At 40.7% G+C, this 17,823-nt stretch overlaps 3 protein-coding genes across 5 annotated transcripts in view; all 3 read right to left on the reverse strand.

Annotated features, from left to right (window-relative positions):
- Positions 1 to 573: 573 nt before the first annotated feature.
- Positions 574 to 5,864, reverse strand: fam76b (family with sequence similarity 76 member B). Of its 2 annotated transcripts, none has more exons than XM_084029552.1 (10): positions 5,367 to 5,864; positions 4,582 to 4,646; positions 4,425 to 4,479; positions 4,155 to 4,310; positions 3,891 to 4,072; positions 3,695 to 3,745; positions 3,508 to 3,585; positions 3,038 to 3,170; positions 2,831 to 2,932; positions 574 to 1,702 (listed from the first exon to the last, which is right to left on the reverse strand). In XM_084029552.1, the coding sequence occupies exons 1-10, from the start codon at positions 5,451 to 5,453 to the stop codon at positions 1,613 to 1,615; spliced, it is 999 nt and encodes a 332-aa protein (XP_083885678.1). In that variant the 5' UTR covers positions 5,454 to 5,864; the 3' UTR covers positions 574 to 1,612. The 2 variants fall into 2 exon arrangements, with proteins under 2 accessions (XP_083885678.1, XP_083885677.1); XM_084029551.1 differs by having other exon boundaries at positions 3,038 to 3,173; positions 5,367 to 5,862.
- A 1,434-nt stretch (positions 5,865 to 7,298) lies between these two features.
- On the reverse strand, positions 7,299 to 12,520 carry mtmr2 (myotubularin related protein 2). 2 transcript variants are annotated; one of them, XM_084029731.1, is made up of 16 exons: positions 12,303 to 12,520; positions 11,616 to 11,721; positions 11,503 to 11,526; positions 11,329 to 11,383; positions 11,093 to 11,187; positions 10,902 to 11,006; positions 10,695 to 10,799; positions 10,530 to 10,613; positions 10,300 to 10,449; positions 10,039 to 10,227; positions 9,746 to 9,931; positions 9,445 to 9,651; positions 9,258 to 9,350; positions 9,052 to 9,165; positions 8,737 to 8,913; positions 7,299 to 8,605 (listed from the first exon to the last, which is right to left on the reverse strand). In XM_084029731.1, the coding sequence occupies exons 1-16, from the start codon at positions 12,380 to 12,382 to the stop codon at positions 8,441 to 8,443; spliced, it is 1,935 nt and encodes a 644-aa protein (XP_083885857.1). In that variant the 5' UTR covers positions 12,383 to 12,520; the 3' UTR covers positions 7,299 to 8,440. The 2 variants fall into 2 exon arrangements, with proteins under 2 accessions (XP_083885857.1, XP_083885858.1); XM_084029732.1 differs by having other exon boundaries at positions 11,616 to 11,718; positions 12,303 to 12,519.
- Positions 12,521 to 13,784: 1,264 nt separating this feature from the next.
- Positions 13,785 to 17,823, reverse strand: part of cwc15 (CWC15 spliceosome associated protein homolog) — an 89,623-nt gene continuing 85,584 nt past the window's right edge. Inside the window, exons 2-8 of the mRNA XM_084029636.1 lie at positions 16,789 to 16,803; positions 15,223 to 15,372; positions 14,934 to 15,046; positions 14,692 to 14,795; positions 14,498 to 14,608; positions 14,226 to 14,374; positions 13,785 to 14,124 (exon numbers count right to left, since the gene is read on the reverse strand). Coding sequence (XP_083885762.1) covers positions 13,995 to 14,124; positions 14,226 to 14,374; positions 14,498 to 14,608; positions 14,692 to 14,795; positions 14,934 to 15,046; positions 15,223 to 15,359 — 744 coding nt within the window. The 5' untranslated portion in view covers positions 15,360 to 15,372; positions 16,789 to 16,803 and the 3' untranslated portion in view covers positions 13,785 to 13,994. The remainder of the gene's footprint in view (positions 14,125 to 14,225; positions 14,375 to 14,497; positions 14,609 to 14,691; positions 14,796 to 14,933; positions 15,047 to 15,222; positions 15,373 to 16,788; positions 16,804 to 17,823) is intronic.

Consider the following 17,823-nt stretch of genomic DNA (forward strand, 5'->3'; position numbering starts at 1 on the left):
CCAATTGATTGTAACCACAAGTGTACATAACATCTGTGAAAGCTGATACAATTACCAGACCATAACAAACCCTGTATGCTATATGTGCCTCATTACAGAATCATCTTGGATCCTTTTATTCAAATATCAAACCTGCAGCCATAAACCTTTACTGGTCACCTTTAAGGTTCTGCTCCCCATATATGCACCATCCTCAGGCTCTGACCCAACTCTTCAAGCATCGTCACATTCACATACCAGGGTGTATTGTAAAATACCAATCATATAAGGTACAGTAAGAAGTGGTAGTGTGTTTCTGGTAAAGCAACAGGCTAATGCATACTCTGTTATCTGCCTCATAGATGATGTCATCAGTTCAGTTAGGTCTTGGGGACATTGTTGCCAAGATAAAAAAAAAAAAAAAAAATTCACCTCACGCCATTGGTGGGTAAAATGTGGTTGAAAAGTGAAAGTTGATTGTAAGTTTACTTTAGAGGTAACTTTTCATATATCAATACTATCAAAACAACTATAGCGGTCCCAAACACACTTAAAAGTTAAACACTAATATAGTCAATAAAAGCAAACATACAGTAACAGTTTAGCCAGTTTTAATAGTTTTAAAACACCTGGTTTGGAAAAAAGTACAAAAGTGATCCTGGACACCACAGTATGAAACCAGCCCAATAATGCAAGGTGATAGGTGTGTTCCTTTAAAAAGCATCTTCTACAGACATGTTAATTTCAACTGGCCTTACCATACACATACTGTACTCACTAAAACAGATACAAGCAATAGTTTAAATACAATGGCTGACCCCAGTAATACATTTACAAGTGATTCTTAAAAAACTAATTAAAAGGGAGGGAGGGCAAAAAAAGAAGTCTGACCACAATGCCAACCGGTGTCTGGCAGTAAAATCATGCAGTATTACAATCGTTCCACTAAAGAGAAACAGCAAAGCACTACAGCTGTCACACAGTGAGAAAGAGGGCAGCCAAGAGGTGTCTCTCTGTCAGACAGACTTTTAAAGTGTTCATTGGTTCTTTTATGAATTATTACTGAGAGGAGCTCAGCGGTCACCCTTCCCACGTTTGCATACATTATAAAGTTGTGTAGGATCTCCATTGAGGAGAACTTGTCTTCCACAATCACATAAATTTAGAAAAATATAACTAATTGCTATTGAAGAAAACCCCAAAATGTGGGATATTTTCTTAGTATGTTGTGAGGAAATAAAAAAGATAAGAAATACAGTTGAATAAATAAATTGCATGACGTCCATAGAAATTAAGTGGATACACTGAGTTGACAGTATCCCATCCACATATGCACACCATGCGTTTTGTTTTGGCCCGGCAGTGTTAAAAACGAGGGCTCCGTCCTCCACCCCATCCAAAGTCACACCCTACGGACCCGTGGAGAAGTAGCCATAAAATATCTAAAATATGATGACATTTAGAGAAGGTTTTCTTTGATTCAACAATCAATTTCCATGTACAACATGGTTTCTGGCTTTACCAATTAAGAAGTAATCGATGTAAATGGCAATGAGGAAACACAGGAGGGAGACCGTCACAGTGTTACAACGATGAAGCCGCTCCGTGTTGTTACCCGTGGGCTGGCCTATTGTTAGGGCAACAGCAGTGAGCTTCCAGTCCGGTCAAACTTTTTGCCTTTAGAGAGGGCAGCCACTTGTTTCATCAACTCCCTGTTCTTGCCCTGTAGAAACAAATGATGAATGGTGTTAGAAATTAGATGCAAACTTTAACATTTTTTAACACTTTCGTGGAGGTGTTGTGCACCTTGAAATTTCACAGCAGGGAAAAAAAGTACTTTTTAAAGCCTTCACCTTTCACTCAGATACTCATCATTTGTTCACTGATACAAGTCAGGGGTTTTGCCCAACATGGGGGACCTTCAACTTGCAACCATAAGAAAAAAAGGAGCACCAGTTTGACAGGAAATGGCTCTACTGACACATCATATCCATAACAACAGACTGCAAACTTGTGCAACAAGTGAGTCATCCCTGGAACATGACACACAAGCATAGGTCCAGACACATTTTTAAGCAATTCTTTCCCAATAGTGATTCTTATTATTCTTATTACACAACCTGACACAGAGTACACCCCTTCATGTAATAATGTGGGCATAAACATCACCATGCAGTGTTGTACTTGTGCTGTTGTACTTAATCTTCAGAAGAAGCCAGTGTGCAGGACAGTGTGTTAAACATGCTTCTAACAATATTGCTGATAACAAATCAGTTGGCAAAAGTATAATAAATAGGTCGTGTACTCCTGTGCGTTTTTCTGTCATGTGCATGGGAGTTACTTTTGAATTTCCAACAGTGATGTTTGTATATTTAAACAATATGAATAAAATATGGTTTTGAGAGATTCAATAATTTCGGGAATAGAAATTTAGATGGGACTAGATTTGCTTGAGGTTATTTCCACTGGACTTTTAAGGGGAGATAAAAGAATCTGACCAGAGTTAAATATGATGGGCAGGACTAAAATGAAAGCCTCCTTGGAACTGGCACATCAAAACAATTGGACTTGGTAAACCTTCTTAAACTTTAGATGCAAGACATCCAGTATAAAAAGAAGTATGATGTATGTATGAATATATTAATCAACACAACAAAGTGCTATTACAAACTGATATAGTAAATGCATTACAATGTGAATGTTTTTAAGCCAACACCGCTAGATAGCTGGAGGTGATTTTATGGAGAACATGTATTTGAAAGGAGACCAGGTGTCGTATTGAAACTGAAGAAGATGCTCACTTTGGTAAGCGTTTTTGTGACAGATCACTTCCACATATATAGTTTCCTACCTGCTGTGACTCCATTGACTCTTTGTGCGATTTCTCCATTTGGTTCATCTTAACTCTCATGTTGGATTCCTGGTACTGAAAGTCTGCTTTGAGCTCTGTGAGCTGGAGGGTAAATGAATAATCAATATGTGAAACAAATACAAGCAACGAGCAGTCATGCGACATTGACTCATTTGTGCTGGAGGTTGGGCGAGGCTGATAACCCACCTTTCGGTCCTTCTCGAGAATGGTTTGATCCCTTTGCTGCAGGAGTCTCTTCAGTGACATCACTTCCTCTTTTAGCTGGCTGATGAGAATGAAGTTGTCTGTTCCTCCAGAATCCATCGACTGGGTGATGGAACTACTGTGTGGGGAAAAAGGAAAGAGCATGAGGCGAGTACTGAGATGGGTAGTTCAAGTAAAAATGCAAGCAGGATGATATTTCCTTTTTTTGTTAATGGAGTCTGATGACTTTGAAGAGAGCATATATAAGTTCAGTTCATTACACTAAACCAGATAGTGATTTTTTTAGATGGCTAAAATAAATTTGGCTTCTCTCCCATCCACAGTCTACATTGCTTTGGTCCCATTTTGCCACTTCTGCACCTCCAGATATACTGCGACTCCAATCTACTACAGGCAACACGCTGACTATATCACACCAATGCTTTCCCAAACAGTTATACCACTTATTATACCTGTCCCCATTGGATGGCTTCATCTCCAGTTTTGGTTTCTTCTTTGGAGTCTCCTTCTGGATTGAAGACGATTTATGGCTGCAAAGAAAATCAAAATGTCTATGTACATATATGTATTTATATACCACATATGTTCTGAAATGAAATGTTCTGAAAAATGCAGTTCAAGTGAGAAGGAAAGTTTTACCTCTGCTTCCACAGTCCTTGCTCCTGCTCAGGACTCAAGCTCCCACTCAGTCTGCAAAAGATGGGTTCGATGTCAGTTGCCTGGATCCAATTTTCAACTCTTCATTGTAAACAACCGTATAGTGGCATGAATCAGACACATATCGTTTCACTGTTGTGGCTTTTAAAGAAATCATGTGACACAAAAGAGGACATACTTGTGATGAGAGCTGGTGTGTCTGTGTTGGTGGTGGTGATGATGGTGAGGTCTGGCGTGGTGGTCTTTCTCGTTCAGGGATGAGGAGTTGGAGGAGCCGAAGCCCTTCCTCTGCTCCTTGGTCTTCTGCAGGACGCGGCGGTAGGACAGAGTACAGAGCCAGCACAACAGTTTCCCATCAACCTGTGAGACAAGACGGAGACGGTTGTTTAAGCCGTGCTCTTACACATTCACTCTCAAACCAGACTGCGTGTATGGTGTATACCTTTCTCCTGCCCTCCTCCTTACGGTCAAAAGCACATTGCTGTTTGCACTGCTCACAGGTCTGTGGGGGTCCATATTTCTTCTCTGAGTTAGTACAACGCTGGCATTTTGTCCCGATAAATGCGGCAATAATGTTACAGTACTGGCAGGGTTTGGGCTGTAAAGACAGTGAAAATACAGTGTTAAAATCGTATTCACACACAAACATACAAAGAGTGCAACTTGATTAATACCAAATGGAGTTCACAAAAAAAGAAACGTTTTTACGTACTGTTCCAAACTGTTTGACGTTCTGAGCACACTTCTTGCAGATTGTATTGGTTTTGCTGTAAAGAATAAACACGGACTTACATAAAAACTTTGTCTTAAAACAAAGACATTCACTATTTATAGCAGAAATAAACTCTGAAATCCGGCACATATCTCACCTTTCCTGTTGAAACTCAGATCTGCAGAATGTGCACTTCACTATTGGATGTGCGATGCGACACTCCTACGGCAACGAAACAAGTAAATGCTTTCATGAGCTTGAGAAATACATTATGTTATTACAATGAACACATTGGAAAAAAGGCTGCCTCGACTCGCTGTTTGGGACACACCTTAATGTTCGTGCCAGTCCACCTCTAGGCTACAACATCTGGAAATACCAACATCTGACGATCAAATATCAAACTGCATTATAGTCTTCCTCAGTCGCACATGGGTTTGTGCTTTTACCTTAATCCCATGCAAAGAAAGGTTCTCCGAGTATTTAGGGGATATTCATTCTCTAGTGCTGGAAGGATGCTTATAATCTAGTAACACTGTCTATTTTATCTATCAGCCCAGCTTTAGGACAATAAATATAAATCAGTGCAGACGGTAAAGTAAAGTAGGGTAGAGTAAGAACTCCAACACGTTGCTACGAAAGAAAAAAAAGTCGCTTCCTGTTGCAACAATGTTACATTTGAGGCTCCGTGGGTGCAACAAGTTGGCGAGCACGTCTTCCGATGGCAATTCATAAAAGAACAATGATTTGAATGTCCCGCAGGAAGATATCTTGTATGCGTGTGTTATTACGTCTGTCACACACAGGATCGCTATGTGAAATGAGCTGATTAGCCTTCAATCACTGAATCCGTGCTTCCAGGTTAGACGGATTAAAAAACGGTTACATAATCTAACTTGTAACGGCATCAAACCCATTACGGCTGGTAAACAAACCTCCTACCTTACACAGCTGCTGGCCCTGCGACAGCTCCTCGAAGGGATACCGCTGGTTACACTTGGTGCAGGCGTACAGAGCCGACGTTGCCATTCTCGCCCAACCGATGTCACCGAGCTAGAGGAGGTTAGCGGAGTCCAGCTGCAAACTGAACGGATTAACGGCCGGTCGGTCCTTTCCTGCTAATTGTGGACTAAGTACACACACACACACACGGCGTTGGCATCCAGCGTTAGCTAACGTTAGCTAGCTCGTCTCGGTAGCGCAGGGCAACGCAGAAATAGCTTAGCTAGAGGGAACAATAAACTCCAGATATGTGTGATGTTGTACGGCTCCTACGTCATCCAACCATGCTAACAGCCGATCGAGCATCAGTTACGCCGCCACACAAGCAACCCGTCACCATATAGCTGGCTATTTCCCTGTAAGTTTCCACTGTTCTCGCCGAGAAAGGTATTTTCCTGTTTTCCTTCTCTCTTTTTTGTATCAACGCCGTCGTCGTCATGTAACCGGAAGTGGTCGACGGCTCCAGCAGAAGAAGAAAGGAAACCTATCGCGACACAACATCCGTCCGCGGGACTCACATTTTGAAATGCGCAGAGCCAATCACACGTCTGGACTAACTCAACAACACAGCTTCAAAGCGTGTACGCTGTGCTCTACTTTTTAACTAGTTTAACCACTGACGTCATTATCGCGCCTCGTTTGCCTTGTGAAGACATCTGTTACGCGTTATTAGCGAGTCATTAGTGTCAAGTAACACTTCAAATGGAAGCCGCCCTCATTGTTTTCAAGTCTGCTAATTCCCAACTTTGCACAGATGCTTTTGCTCCACAGAGTTACAAGACAGTGTCAATATACATTTCTCTCAAATAATACAATGTGGCCTTGCAGGTAAATGATCAATAACAAAAGGACAATCAGTGAGACTCATATAGTGGCTGTGCTATTACACGTTTAAACTGTTCATTCTATACATCCTAGACACATGTACTAATACACGATTTATGTGAGAGTATAAATAGAATTGTATTTCAATATTTAGTCAGTGCATGGCAGACCTGTAATAAACTATATATATAGGACACACACACACACACACACACACACACACACACACAGTTTGGCCCAACCAACTATCACCTATATATGATATTCATTATCATACAGTACTAAACTGAGCCATGTGCATCTCAGTGCTTATTCCAGCTGATTCGATCTAAGGTGTGCACATTGTGTGACATTTCTATCAACAATGTCAGAATGTGATTATTGCCTGGCTGAGTAACTTCTATCAGGCCCTATAGTTTCCTGTATTGTACCCAGTGAGGGGGTTTCTGGCGAACCTGGTTTCAAGGCTTAATTCAGTACTGTAGCTGCTATTTAAAAACAAAAGGCTTAGTAAAAGAAAGGTTTTAAACAATGGAGTTCATACAGTATGGCAGCCTCACCTCAACTGTGCTGGAAAACTGTCATACTTGAATAGCAGTTCATGTTTAAAAGGACAGTAATGCAATTTATGTGGCAATATAAATACATTTGAAGTAATTGGCAGAATAATTAAATCAACTAAAATCCAGGGAATAATAAGCCCCTTAATGTGTAGAGGATGCGTTAAAGCCAATTTATGACAATCATCTAATATTTAGTTTTGTGAATGAAACAGCTAGAATATGACCATACTGTCTTCAGAGCCATTGCAGTCTAAACATTTTTTTCCAGCACAGTCATGCTGTTAATGTCATTCATCATTAATAATAAGTTAGTCTTCTACTGTATTTAATGAAAAGACCGTGATCACGAGAAGAGATAATTAACGCTAATGTCATCTGGGTTATGCTATGATTTCAAACACTAATATTTAAAGGCAAGAAATAAACTGCAGGGTGTTGTGTTCACACCACACTAAATGTAACAAACCATATTGACTCCTCAAAGTCGACTCTTAAGTTTATTGCAAGTATTCACAAAGCAGTGGAAAGGCTAACTAACACTGTATTTACTGTTTGAACTTGGCAATTAAGTCTGTGCACACGTTTCTCTGTTATTATCCCAATCAGTCATTCAGAGCAAGGCACAGATATTCATTAAACGAAAAAAAAAAAAAAAAAGCAAGGAGAAAGCAGAGCAAATTTTTAGTTGTTACACATTCTGCTGGCTATAAAAAATATTGGCTGATTCTAGTTTTAAAAAGCATCAGTAAGACATGTTCTCACATTAACATTTTAGTAGCTAGTGGACTATTAACAGGGACAAATGAAGTGTTGCATATTCTGTGTAGCTTATTAATATTGCATGGGAGCATCTCTAATCAATGTATGACATGGCTGACTGGAATAAAGAACAATAAATAACTTGTTAGAAAAATGAAACTTACAAAACTGAAATCGGAGGAGAGGAATGCCATACATGATACAGTCATTAAAAAACAGACATTTGGTCACAATAGTCTAAATGTGCTGACTTGTGAAGACAACCTGGCAACTGGTTTAATGCACTGTCAATATTTTTCTTTTACATTAGAAGGAGCTAAAATTACAGCCCTTAAGCTACATTTCTGAATATCTAACAACTCCAAGCTGTTGTGTCAGTACGAGAGCTCAAAATCATTTTTGCAGCAATGTACATCTTCACAATCGCTTCAGCGGTATTGCTTTCAATATCTTAACATTTGCAGTGTAGAGGAATTAAGTGAGTGTTCCTATGAAGTCTATAAGGCATACATACATATTTTACCCGAGTGATATTTTAGTGTAGTTGATTCACACTGATTGTAGGCATGTCGATTTGCTAAACAGCACTCACTGTTCTGGTCACATGTCCTCTCAGCCCCGGGGGAAGAGTACAATATGGCTGTAGTGAAGCAGTCTGAGACAGACTCTCTTCTGTTTGCAAGCAGACTCTACATGACCTGTGAGAGATGCGAACACAGACTTGTGGTGGTAGTGTATTAACGCGGTGTGTCACCCAGAGAGCCAGCGAGGCACCCAGGTCCACGTTGTGCCTACTGATTTCTACTGTATGACACCTTCTCACAGGTGGGATTCAGCTTCGTCACCGTCACGGGGGTCACAGTCGTGTCAAACAAAGGTCTGCACTGGAGTGATGGAGCGTGTGGGGGAGCCCGCCCGCTCAGAGGAAGAGGAGGCCGAGCGGTTTGTCACCTCTCGCTGTAACTCGTCCACTCTCTTCTGCAGCTCTGCACGCTTTGCCAGCAGCTCCTTGTAGCGTTGATGAACAGGTTCCTGGCAAACGACAACAACAATGTGCAAAGCTGAAGTTCAACCACACAAGCGGAGCATGCATGGAGTGCAAACAATTTCCTTTGAGAGCTCTAAAGGCAGGTCTCAAACAAAAGACAGGTTTCTCAACATACCTGGGGCCTCATGCGAGGGTTCCAGCGGATGTAGTAGCCAACCCAAAGCTCCAGGTGGCGTAAGCTGACTACAGGGAACAGCACATGGTTGGAGTAGTTCACATACAAAGGATTGGTAAACTCCTCCAGCTGGCTATTTATATATGACCACAACGATACGGTCCTCTTGGGAATCTCCTGTAAAATAAAAACGGAGTGATTGTCATGATTCTGAATTCAAACCTCCAAACCAGTAGCAAAGTTTCTCCTCCACGCTCTGCCCATTACTTTACAACGTCTCATTTTGCAACAGCAACATAAACAAATTGCTCCTACCTCCTTCAACCGTTGCTGCTCGCTGTTGCACAAGAATGTCCCAAACAGGCAGCTGTACAGGTGATCCAGGATGGTGACCAGGAAGTATTCGTTAAACTCAAAGGCTGCAGGAAACTTAAATAAAAACAGCTTCATTAGTATCCTTGAAAAAAAAAAAAAAAGGTTATTCTGAAGAACCTAACATATCAGCTCCACTTATTGCTTACCTGGCGAGTCAACTGCCAGACACAGTCAATGAACTGGATAAAAACAGGTGAGCGGTCTGCGTCCGTGTGGTTCTTATCGCCATGACCGACGCGCTTAAAGAAGAGGGAAAGGACAATCAGTGATGGAACTCAGGAGGCCTCCACACCTCCTGTGGTGTCCGTCATAAGTGTATGAAAGCGTGTTTACCAGCTGGAAGCGGTGGCCGAAGCTCAGCCACTCTTTCTCCAGCAGCACCTCGAAGCCGCGGATGGTGCGGTAGTGACTGTCCAGCATGAGCATGGCCAAGGAGGTCAGCTGGCCTGTGCGGTCCCAGCCATCACTACAGTGCACCACCACCGAGGTTTTCCCAGACTCCACCTTGTCTGCAATACGCAGTGCTCCTGCCAGGATGAGCTACAAACACACCCAAACAACATGGTGAAGAGCCTGGAAATATTAAACATTCCTCGTCAGGCTCACACTCACAGTGATGCATCAGCGCGCTCACCTTGATGTGCTCCAGCCAATGGGTTGACTCCAGGTTGGAGAGCCAGTGGGAGTCCTCAATGTTGGGGTAGACCACATCCTTCAGCTTGCGGAGTGACTCTCTCATCACGTGGATATTGTGAATATCCAAGAAGACCAGCTCAGCATTTTGATACGCATCCTCACTTTCATAACCACCGCCTTTCATCTGAAGGAAAAATAAATTGGAGATAGGACGGGTGGTGAGACGGTTCATCGGTTTCCTTAAATACTATATTAAGATGTTTTTTTTCTTTAAAAAACAATCCAATAAACCTTGTTTGCAGCGGCGTTGACACTGGGCCTGGCATCAAAGATGAAGAGTTTATGAGACTGAGCATTAGCATCCATGATCGCCTGCAGGTATTTCTCATCCTCTTTGCTGCGCTTCCCGTTTACCCCGACCATGGGCTGACTGCAGCGCGTCACCGTCGCCTGGCTCTCTGGATGGATCCATGACAACACCTACATGCAGAGTATAACAGAATAAGAACACGGACAGTCCAGGGAAGTTGGATCCATGCTGAAGACACTCACAGGTATCCTTCCTTTTGCACGGAAGGCAGAAACTCTCCTCAGCTCTTCGTCTGGTATGTTGACAGGAACCGCAAGTGTTGATGGATAGGTGTCACAAACCTCGTAGTGATCGTTAACTTTTGTTATCCTCCAGCTTTCATTGGGAATTCCCTTTAAAAACACACAAGCAATCAATGTAACAAACCCGTAACATTAAGCTAAGCATCGGGCTGCATCGTTTTTTTAAATACCTGTCTTTTGTATTCCGAGACAGCGTCATACACCTTCCATCCGTTCTCGGGAAAAACTTGTCCATATTCAAAGGCAAAGATTTGCTGTGGAGAGAGGGAGAGAAGTTTGTCTGTTGACAGTGCAGAGCTACAGCGTCAGAGACAGTGTGGCTGAGAATCACTCACCATCCCGTTGGAAACAGGAAACGCAAATTTCATCAGCACCTCGAAAATGGACTTCCTGAGTGTGTCCTCCATTTGTTTGTGTGCAAATCGTAGATTGCGCACATCCTGCAGATAGGCAGAGCAGCAGGTCATGGTCGAACTCAGTGGTCACCAGCTGTATGTTAATATGATACCAATAGTTACAAACACTTTCCACAGCTTACTCACCTTACAAACCAGCCCGTATGACACATCACCACGGCTTGACGCACTTCCAATCTTTTCCACACGACTCACCACACCAAGGGGCAGGTCCAGCACAAACGCTGGCTCCTAGGAGCAAACAACATATTAACAAAAACAGAATGATCCTTCCAAATAACATTTCTAATTAATCTAAAAGAAATCACAATGCATACCCTGTCCATGCATTTGAAGAAAAGCCTGTAGTTGGTAACTATCACTGTTCCCCTCAGTGCTCCAATGAAAGGACAGAAGTAGGTTACATCCTGGGCTATAGAATAAAAGAAAAAAAATCAGAATTAGCCATTTTCACAAATATATAACAAATTGTTTTAATGTGAAAAAAAACTTTGCCTTTATGCATGAAAGCTATTTTGATAAGCGTTGTGATTAGAGCAAAGAGAGGACCTACCCATGTCTTGCACAGTTTCATTTGGAAGTAATTGTGGCTCCGAGTCTCGAAGCACCTGGTGGAAACACGAGATCCAAATTAGACCTGAATGTAATGCAGTCTCTTGAGCTGAACCCACGATATTTGCTTAGTGACAGACATACAGATATGTGTTGGGAAGCATGTGATGCATACCTTGGCAGCAGCTTTGGGCTTAATCTAAAGGGTGCAGAAAGGAGGAGAGTCATCGTTATCATTAGTAAGTAACAAAGCAGCGGGATGTCAGCGGACTACCTGCAGGTACGTACCCTGATCTCCGGGGAGAGCTCTGCAGACGTGGCCACAGAGTCAGAGGACATGGCAGAGGGCGGCTTGGCCTGGGCAGACCGGTCAGAGCGAGAGGTGGAAGTACTGCTGACAACATGAGAAGTGATGAAAGGACATACTCTGGCTCTGTAGGGTGTATTATATGATTCATAATAATAAGCAAACTAACACAATGATTGGATCATAACAATGACTATATTTTGAATAAACTGAAGAGCAACTTTGGGATTTTTTGGCTGTAAATCAGATTGACTTAACTTGAAGGTGTCATAGGGATCTCAGAAATTGTGATGTTTTATTACATCAGATTTTTTTTAGCCTAAGCAATTCGTTGATTGATCAAAAAGATAACGGACACCCAAATCGCTAGTTGCCACTGCCGTGTTTTTAACCGAGTATGCAAATATGTGACGACATCACTGTGGACTTTGAAGCGACACTAGCCGTTAAATGCTGCTCTACTTTCCTGTCAGCACAGTGGTCGTGTGTCAGTTTGTGAACCATGTCGTGCTTTCATGGCCATTGACGAGTCAACGTTACACAAAACGAGTATTAAGATCGAGACGTGCCAGCTACGTCACACACACACACACGAAGCCTTCTGTTAGTCTCCAAACTTTTGGCTAACGTTAGCTTAAAAAGCGACGTGTTGTGGTGGGTTTAGCTACCTGGACAATGAATCAACACTTGGCTGTCGGGAAGAGGAGCGTCGCGAGCCCAAACTGTCAATGCTCGCGCTCTTCTCCATATTCTCCTGCTTCGACTCTTTGGTAACCGGCCCTGTGAGCCCACGCAGATCCGTCTATCCGCCGAAGAATGTCTTTAAATCCCCCTCCGGACTACAGTAAATCCCCACCAACAAAGGGGAGCTGCCATGTTTTTCCCAGCAGCCTCCCAGTCATCCCTGTCACAAGGAGGCGATTGTTGGACGAAGCGCCCCCTGGCGGCTAGTTGCGTGCTGCCTTCACTGCTCTCCGTACGTTTTAATACAATAAATAGCAGTTTTGTTCTGACATGGCAGACATCTGGTGGGTCACAATTCAAAAGCAATACCACGGATTTAAAAAGTGGACAAGTTATTGAGGTAAACGTCGTATGTACACCTTGTTTTATACATCTTTGTTCCCCAGTCCCATAAACGCCCCTTCTTTATTGTAGTTCTTTTAACCTACTTGCAGCTGCTGGGATAATTTAAAAAGACAACATTCACTGCAATGCCCATCTATATCTTATTCATATTAAATGTTGAATGTTTATCCCAACTTTGTTTACCAATAAACAATATAATTAAGTTGATATGTATGGATCATATTCATGTTGGGACAGAGGTATTGATTGTACTATATTATTACGTTTTGTGACATAAGCACAATGGCTATTAGACAAAAGTAAGAAAAGACAACTTATTCTGCCCCAAGTCCCTTTGAAAAATTGTTCATTCTACTCTAGATATTTAAAAATGACAATGCTTAGCATATTGTTAAATCAATTCAGCTATGATTTGCAAAGAAGGCAAATCATGAATATAAATAATTTCAGTGAACCCAAACTGGGATTCTCCTAATAAGAGAAGGTCACTAAGAACTCTTCAATCTTCACCTTACTAAAAATAAAAAACAGGGAAGGAAGAGACTTAAAATATCTTTGAAATATTATCCTGTAAATGCACTTCAGGTAAGGGGGTCTGACACAAAGCTATACACAACTATCAAATATAAATGTGTACAAAATTTAATATGACTTTAAGGATTTTAATGTTAGTCTATATTTAGAGCGTGTGATTCTTTTGTGGATATCTAAAATAAGTTGTATTTTATAATATATAATACATGAAACAATTCTGAATTAAGTTCCTAATTAACATCCTGGACCAAGTTGAAGTCCTTTTATTTTTAGAAGTTCATACGTTTCTATTAAAACCCATTAAAAATGTTTTTAGTCTCCGATTGTGCTGAAAAATTATATTTAGCACTGAAACAAGATTAAGAAAAAGATTAATTAAGAAAAAGGTGGAATATTTGTAAAACAAAGCTGTGATTAGATTATTCTCCATTTTTCTCAAATAACTTCCTGCAAGCCATTTTAAAGTCTTGAAGTATGTTTATAGAAATTAATATATTAAAAAAAAACACTACAGAATGACTCAGATGTTGAATTTCATTTTTCGTGATCTTTATTCAAAGGATGTACCTCACCAACTCATTTATTTATAAAATATTGTACATCTTTGCTGTACAAATACTAATGCATTAGTATTTAAATGCCATCTATTATTCTAGGGACAGACAGCAACAGAAAGGTGGGGACCAAAGTTATGAGATGAAAAAAAACAACAATAAATGAAAATGACACCAAGTCCTTTACTTTACATATTTCTCCATAAATTTCTTGTGGAACTCAGAGCGCAGTGTGTCGTTGATAAAGCGCTTCTCTTTCCGTGCTTCGTCCACTCCTTTGGCACAATTCTTGAACACAACGTCATCATCCCACCTAGAAAGATTTTAGCAATAATAATTGTTGATGGTTATAAGGAAGCGTAGAGAACGTTTTTCTTCAAATGTACTCATGTTTTGCATATGTGTGAGAAATACCTTCTCTTGACTCTGAAGGTATTCTGAGTCTGGGTCATCTGCTGTTGCTGCTGCTGCTGCTGCTGTTGCCCTGCCAAATTGATCAATGGATTGCCACTCAAGATATTCTCCATGCGAATCCTCTCCTCCTCTGCCTTTTGCTCCCGCTCCTAAGAGAGGAGAAGAAACAAAGTCACTAACAGAGGCAACGTGTGCCTCCTCTTAAACGAAACGCATTTGCTCATTGTGCCGTCAGCCAGGTTCAAACACGTCATTCTGAAATTATATTTTACTTTGCGTTCTTGCTCTTCGGCCCGCTCCTTCTTGATTTTCTCCAGTTCTGCCAGAAGAGCTGCAGTGTCGTCATCATCACTGTCCTCCTCAGAGTCCTCGTCCTCATCATCCTATAAAAAAAGAAAACAAGCATCATTGGTGAGGGAGTTCAAAGAGTGCTAATCACCACTAAGTGTCTGGACAAGGCACTTACATCAGTGAGAGGGTCATCAGCATCAAGGTTGGCTGCTGGGATCTGATCCAGTCTGGGCCTTTTGGAAGAGGATGACGAAGATGACGATGATGATGTGGTGTGCTCTGGAAAATAAGGGTTAACACAGTATTTCAAATATTTGTTTTCATGGCTATAAACTTATGATAAAATGAGGAACTTGTTCAGAAATATACACTGAAAGACATGTTTAAGAAACTTTAAGCCTCTACAGAAAGACCAACCTCTTGGTCCCCTTTCTCTGGTCTTTTCACGTACAGCTACGCGCTCCCTCTCCTCCAGCTCCCTGCGGAAGTCACGGGCACGCACCTCCTCTGGGGCATCCTGGGTAGGTTGCCTAAGGACAGGAGAACGTGTCATTTAAACCATTATTCCCGCATACATCCACCCTCAAAGTGAGCAGATAGAAGGTGCAGCAGGAACCGTTCATAAAGTATCTTACTGGATGTAAAGCGGTGCACACCGCAACATTACGACCCAAATCTCAGTTCCATTCATGTTTGATAAACTGACCTGTACTTGATCTTTGTGTGACCTGGAAGATCCCGACTGGAATACTGCTTAGACAGAGCACTCAAATCACCTCCACCTTCTCCTTTACCCCTCCCTCCTCTGGCCGGCTCAAATGTCGGCCTCGCAGCTGTAGTCATCTTTGACTCTTTGCTGTAGCAGCACATGAAAGGAAAACAAACATGAACCGGCAGCTGAGTGATGTTCAGAGCAGTGCACATAATACTCTGGGAAAGCTACAAACAGACAGCTCCTGCCACCAATATCAACTTGTCAATAATGAGGCAGCAGTCCCCTACTTTCAATCCAACAACATCTTTATACTAGCCCTAGTGTTTTAACACAACAGTGAGTACATCATTTTGGTCAACCACCTAAAAATCATCCATTCACAATTTGTCTGCAGGGAAAGGGTAAAATCCCTTATAAATTAACATTACAGGGGATTGTGGGGAAGCTGTGAGGAAAAAAATCATTTAAGTCATTGTAATGCCATAGAGCCTTAAAAAGAATGACTTAGTATCTGAATATTTTAGCTCGAGTATCTCAATATAACGAGAAACTTTCTTAATATAAGAGCCCTGATGTAGAGACATCCGAGCTCTAAAATCATTATTTCAAGAAACCAAGTCAAATATGAATATGATATATACGAAGACACTACATCATTATTTTGAGAAACTAAGTAAAAATATGAAGATAATAAATCATTATTCTGAGAAACTAAGTAAAAATATGAAGACACTACATCATTATTTTGAGAAACTAAGTAAAAATATGAAGATAATAAATCATTATTCTGAGAAACTAAGTAAAAATATGAAGATAATAAATCATTATTCTGAGAAACTAAGTAAAAATATGAAGAAACTACAGCATTATTTTGAGAAACTAAGTAAAAATATGAAGATAATAAATCATTATTTTGAGAAACTAAGTAAAAATATGAAGATACATCATTATTCTGAGAAACGAAGTAAAAATATGAAGAAACTACAGCATTATTTTGAGAAACGAAGTAAAAATATCAAGATACTACATCATTACTTTGAGAAACTATGTCATTAACATTGAGATACCAAGTCATTATTTAAAATTACCAAGTTAAAATATTAACATAGTTTCTAATTATAATGGCTTTATCGTGTTTTCCCATCCCAGGTGTTAAACGGGTATGGTCGTGTGGTAATGTCGTCATTATAGTGGAGAGACACGAACAGACTGAATGATAGAAGTACAGCTAACAACATAGGACAACAGGCGTTTTGGCTGAACAGATTTTAAATAAAGTTAACACCAAGGTTATTGTCTTTTGTTTTAGGCAGTCGTTTGCTAGATAAAGAATACGTAGTGCTAAAGTACAGACAACAAGCTAGCGACTACAACTAATATGTTGCTAGCATGCTAACCGTGTCCAACAACGCTGTCGAGGAGGAAACGGGGCTATTTCGTCCCAGCGGCCTTCTGTGTACCGTCAGACAATATTTTAGAAACGCATGTCTTTTAAATAAACCAACAAATCGAGTACTTTGCCTTAAGGCATTGTGTTTTAAGAGAAATAGCACTTACGGAGCTGGTACCACACGACAAAAAAGCGCACCCGATACAACGAAAGACGTCACTTCCTGTAGAACCCTGCTTGTGGAAAAGATGCATTCACAAGCACTCGGGAAAACTACCCACTGAATGATTCCAATTAAATCAATGTTCAAACTGTGTTTTTGTGAGTAGAGAACGGAAGATTTAGTTGCAAGAATAATTAGTGCCTTCATACAAATGTAAAATGTTATAGTGAAGGAGGTCGATAATATCAGATGATGCATCAAAACTCAACTTGCCTTTAATTTTTAGGAAGGCACACATCATGTTTTGGCTGCACTGTATCCTTAAATACCAGAATTTGAAGATTTATTTGAAGATATATTTCTACATACTGTGTAAGATATAAAACGCAGAAGCAGTACACATTAATGTAATACAGTGGGGAGAGCAGGGACAGATTTAATTTAACTCAAGCACAGACTTGAATTGCTTTTAATTATTGAAATGTCAGGCCATAGTAGACATATCAAGATGAGGTCTGATAATATCAAATATTTGGGGCCAGATTAGAAATGAATGACAGTGTAAACAGTCAAACCAAAACGGTCACAGAAAAACAAAGTTGTTAAGTTGTCAGTAACATTAAACTCAAAGTGTATTGTCCCCAAGCGGGGATTTGTCCTGCAGCCAGGTAAAACAGAACACACACATACTTGAACATAAAAGACAAAGGACACACACACATGCGTGCACACACAGTGCAAAATGTAATGGTTAAGTTTGTATCCTGCTATGTACTCACAATATTTGAAGGACAGTCTCAGATTCGATAGTAAAATAATATTTTTGTTTTAAGACGTAGAGAAAGTTTGGTTTCCACTTCCGCCTCTTTAAATGTACACGGTGTGCATCTTAAAGACGTGACACTTAAGTTCAGAACGTACCCTCCTGTTCCTACCACAGTTGTCACTGAGCAGTAAATCTACATTATTTCCATTCCACCACGTCAGTTCTCTACATACGGTATGTTATCACAACAACGCCATCTGCCTGGTTTGATAA

This window comes from Eutrigla gurnardus (assembly GCF_963514095.1).
Source record: "Eutrigla gurnardus genome assembly, chromosome: 15".
Taxonomy (NCBI): Eukaryota; Metazoa; Chordata; class Actinopteri; order Perciformes; family Triglidae; genus Eutrigla; species Eutrigla gurnardus.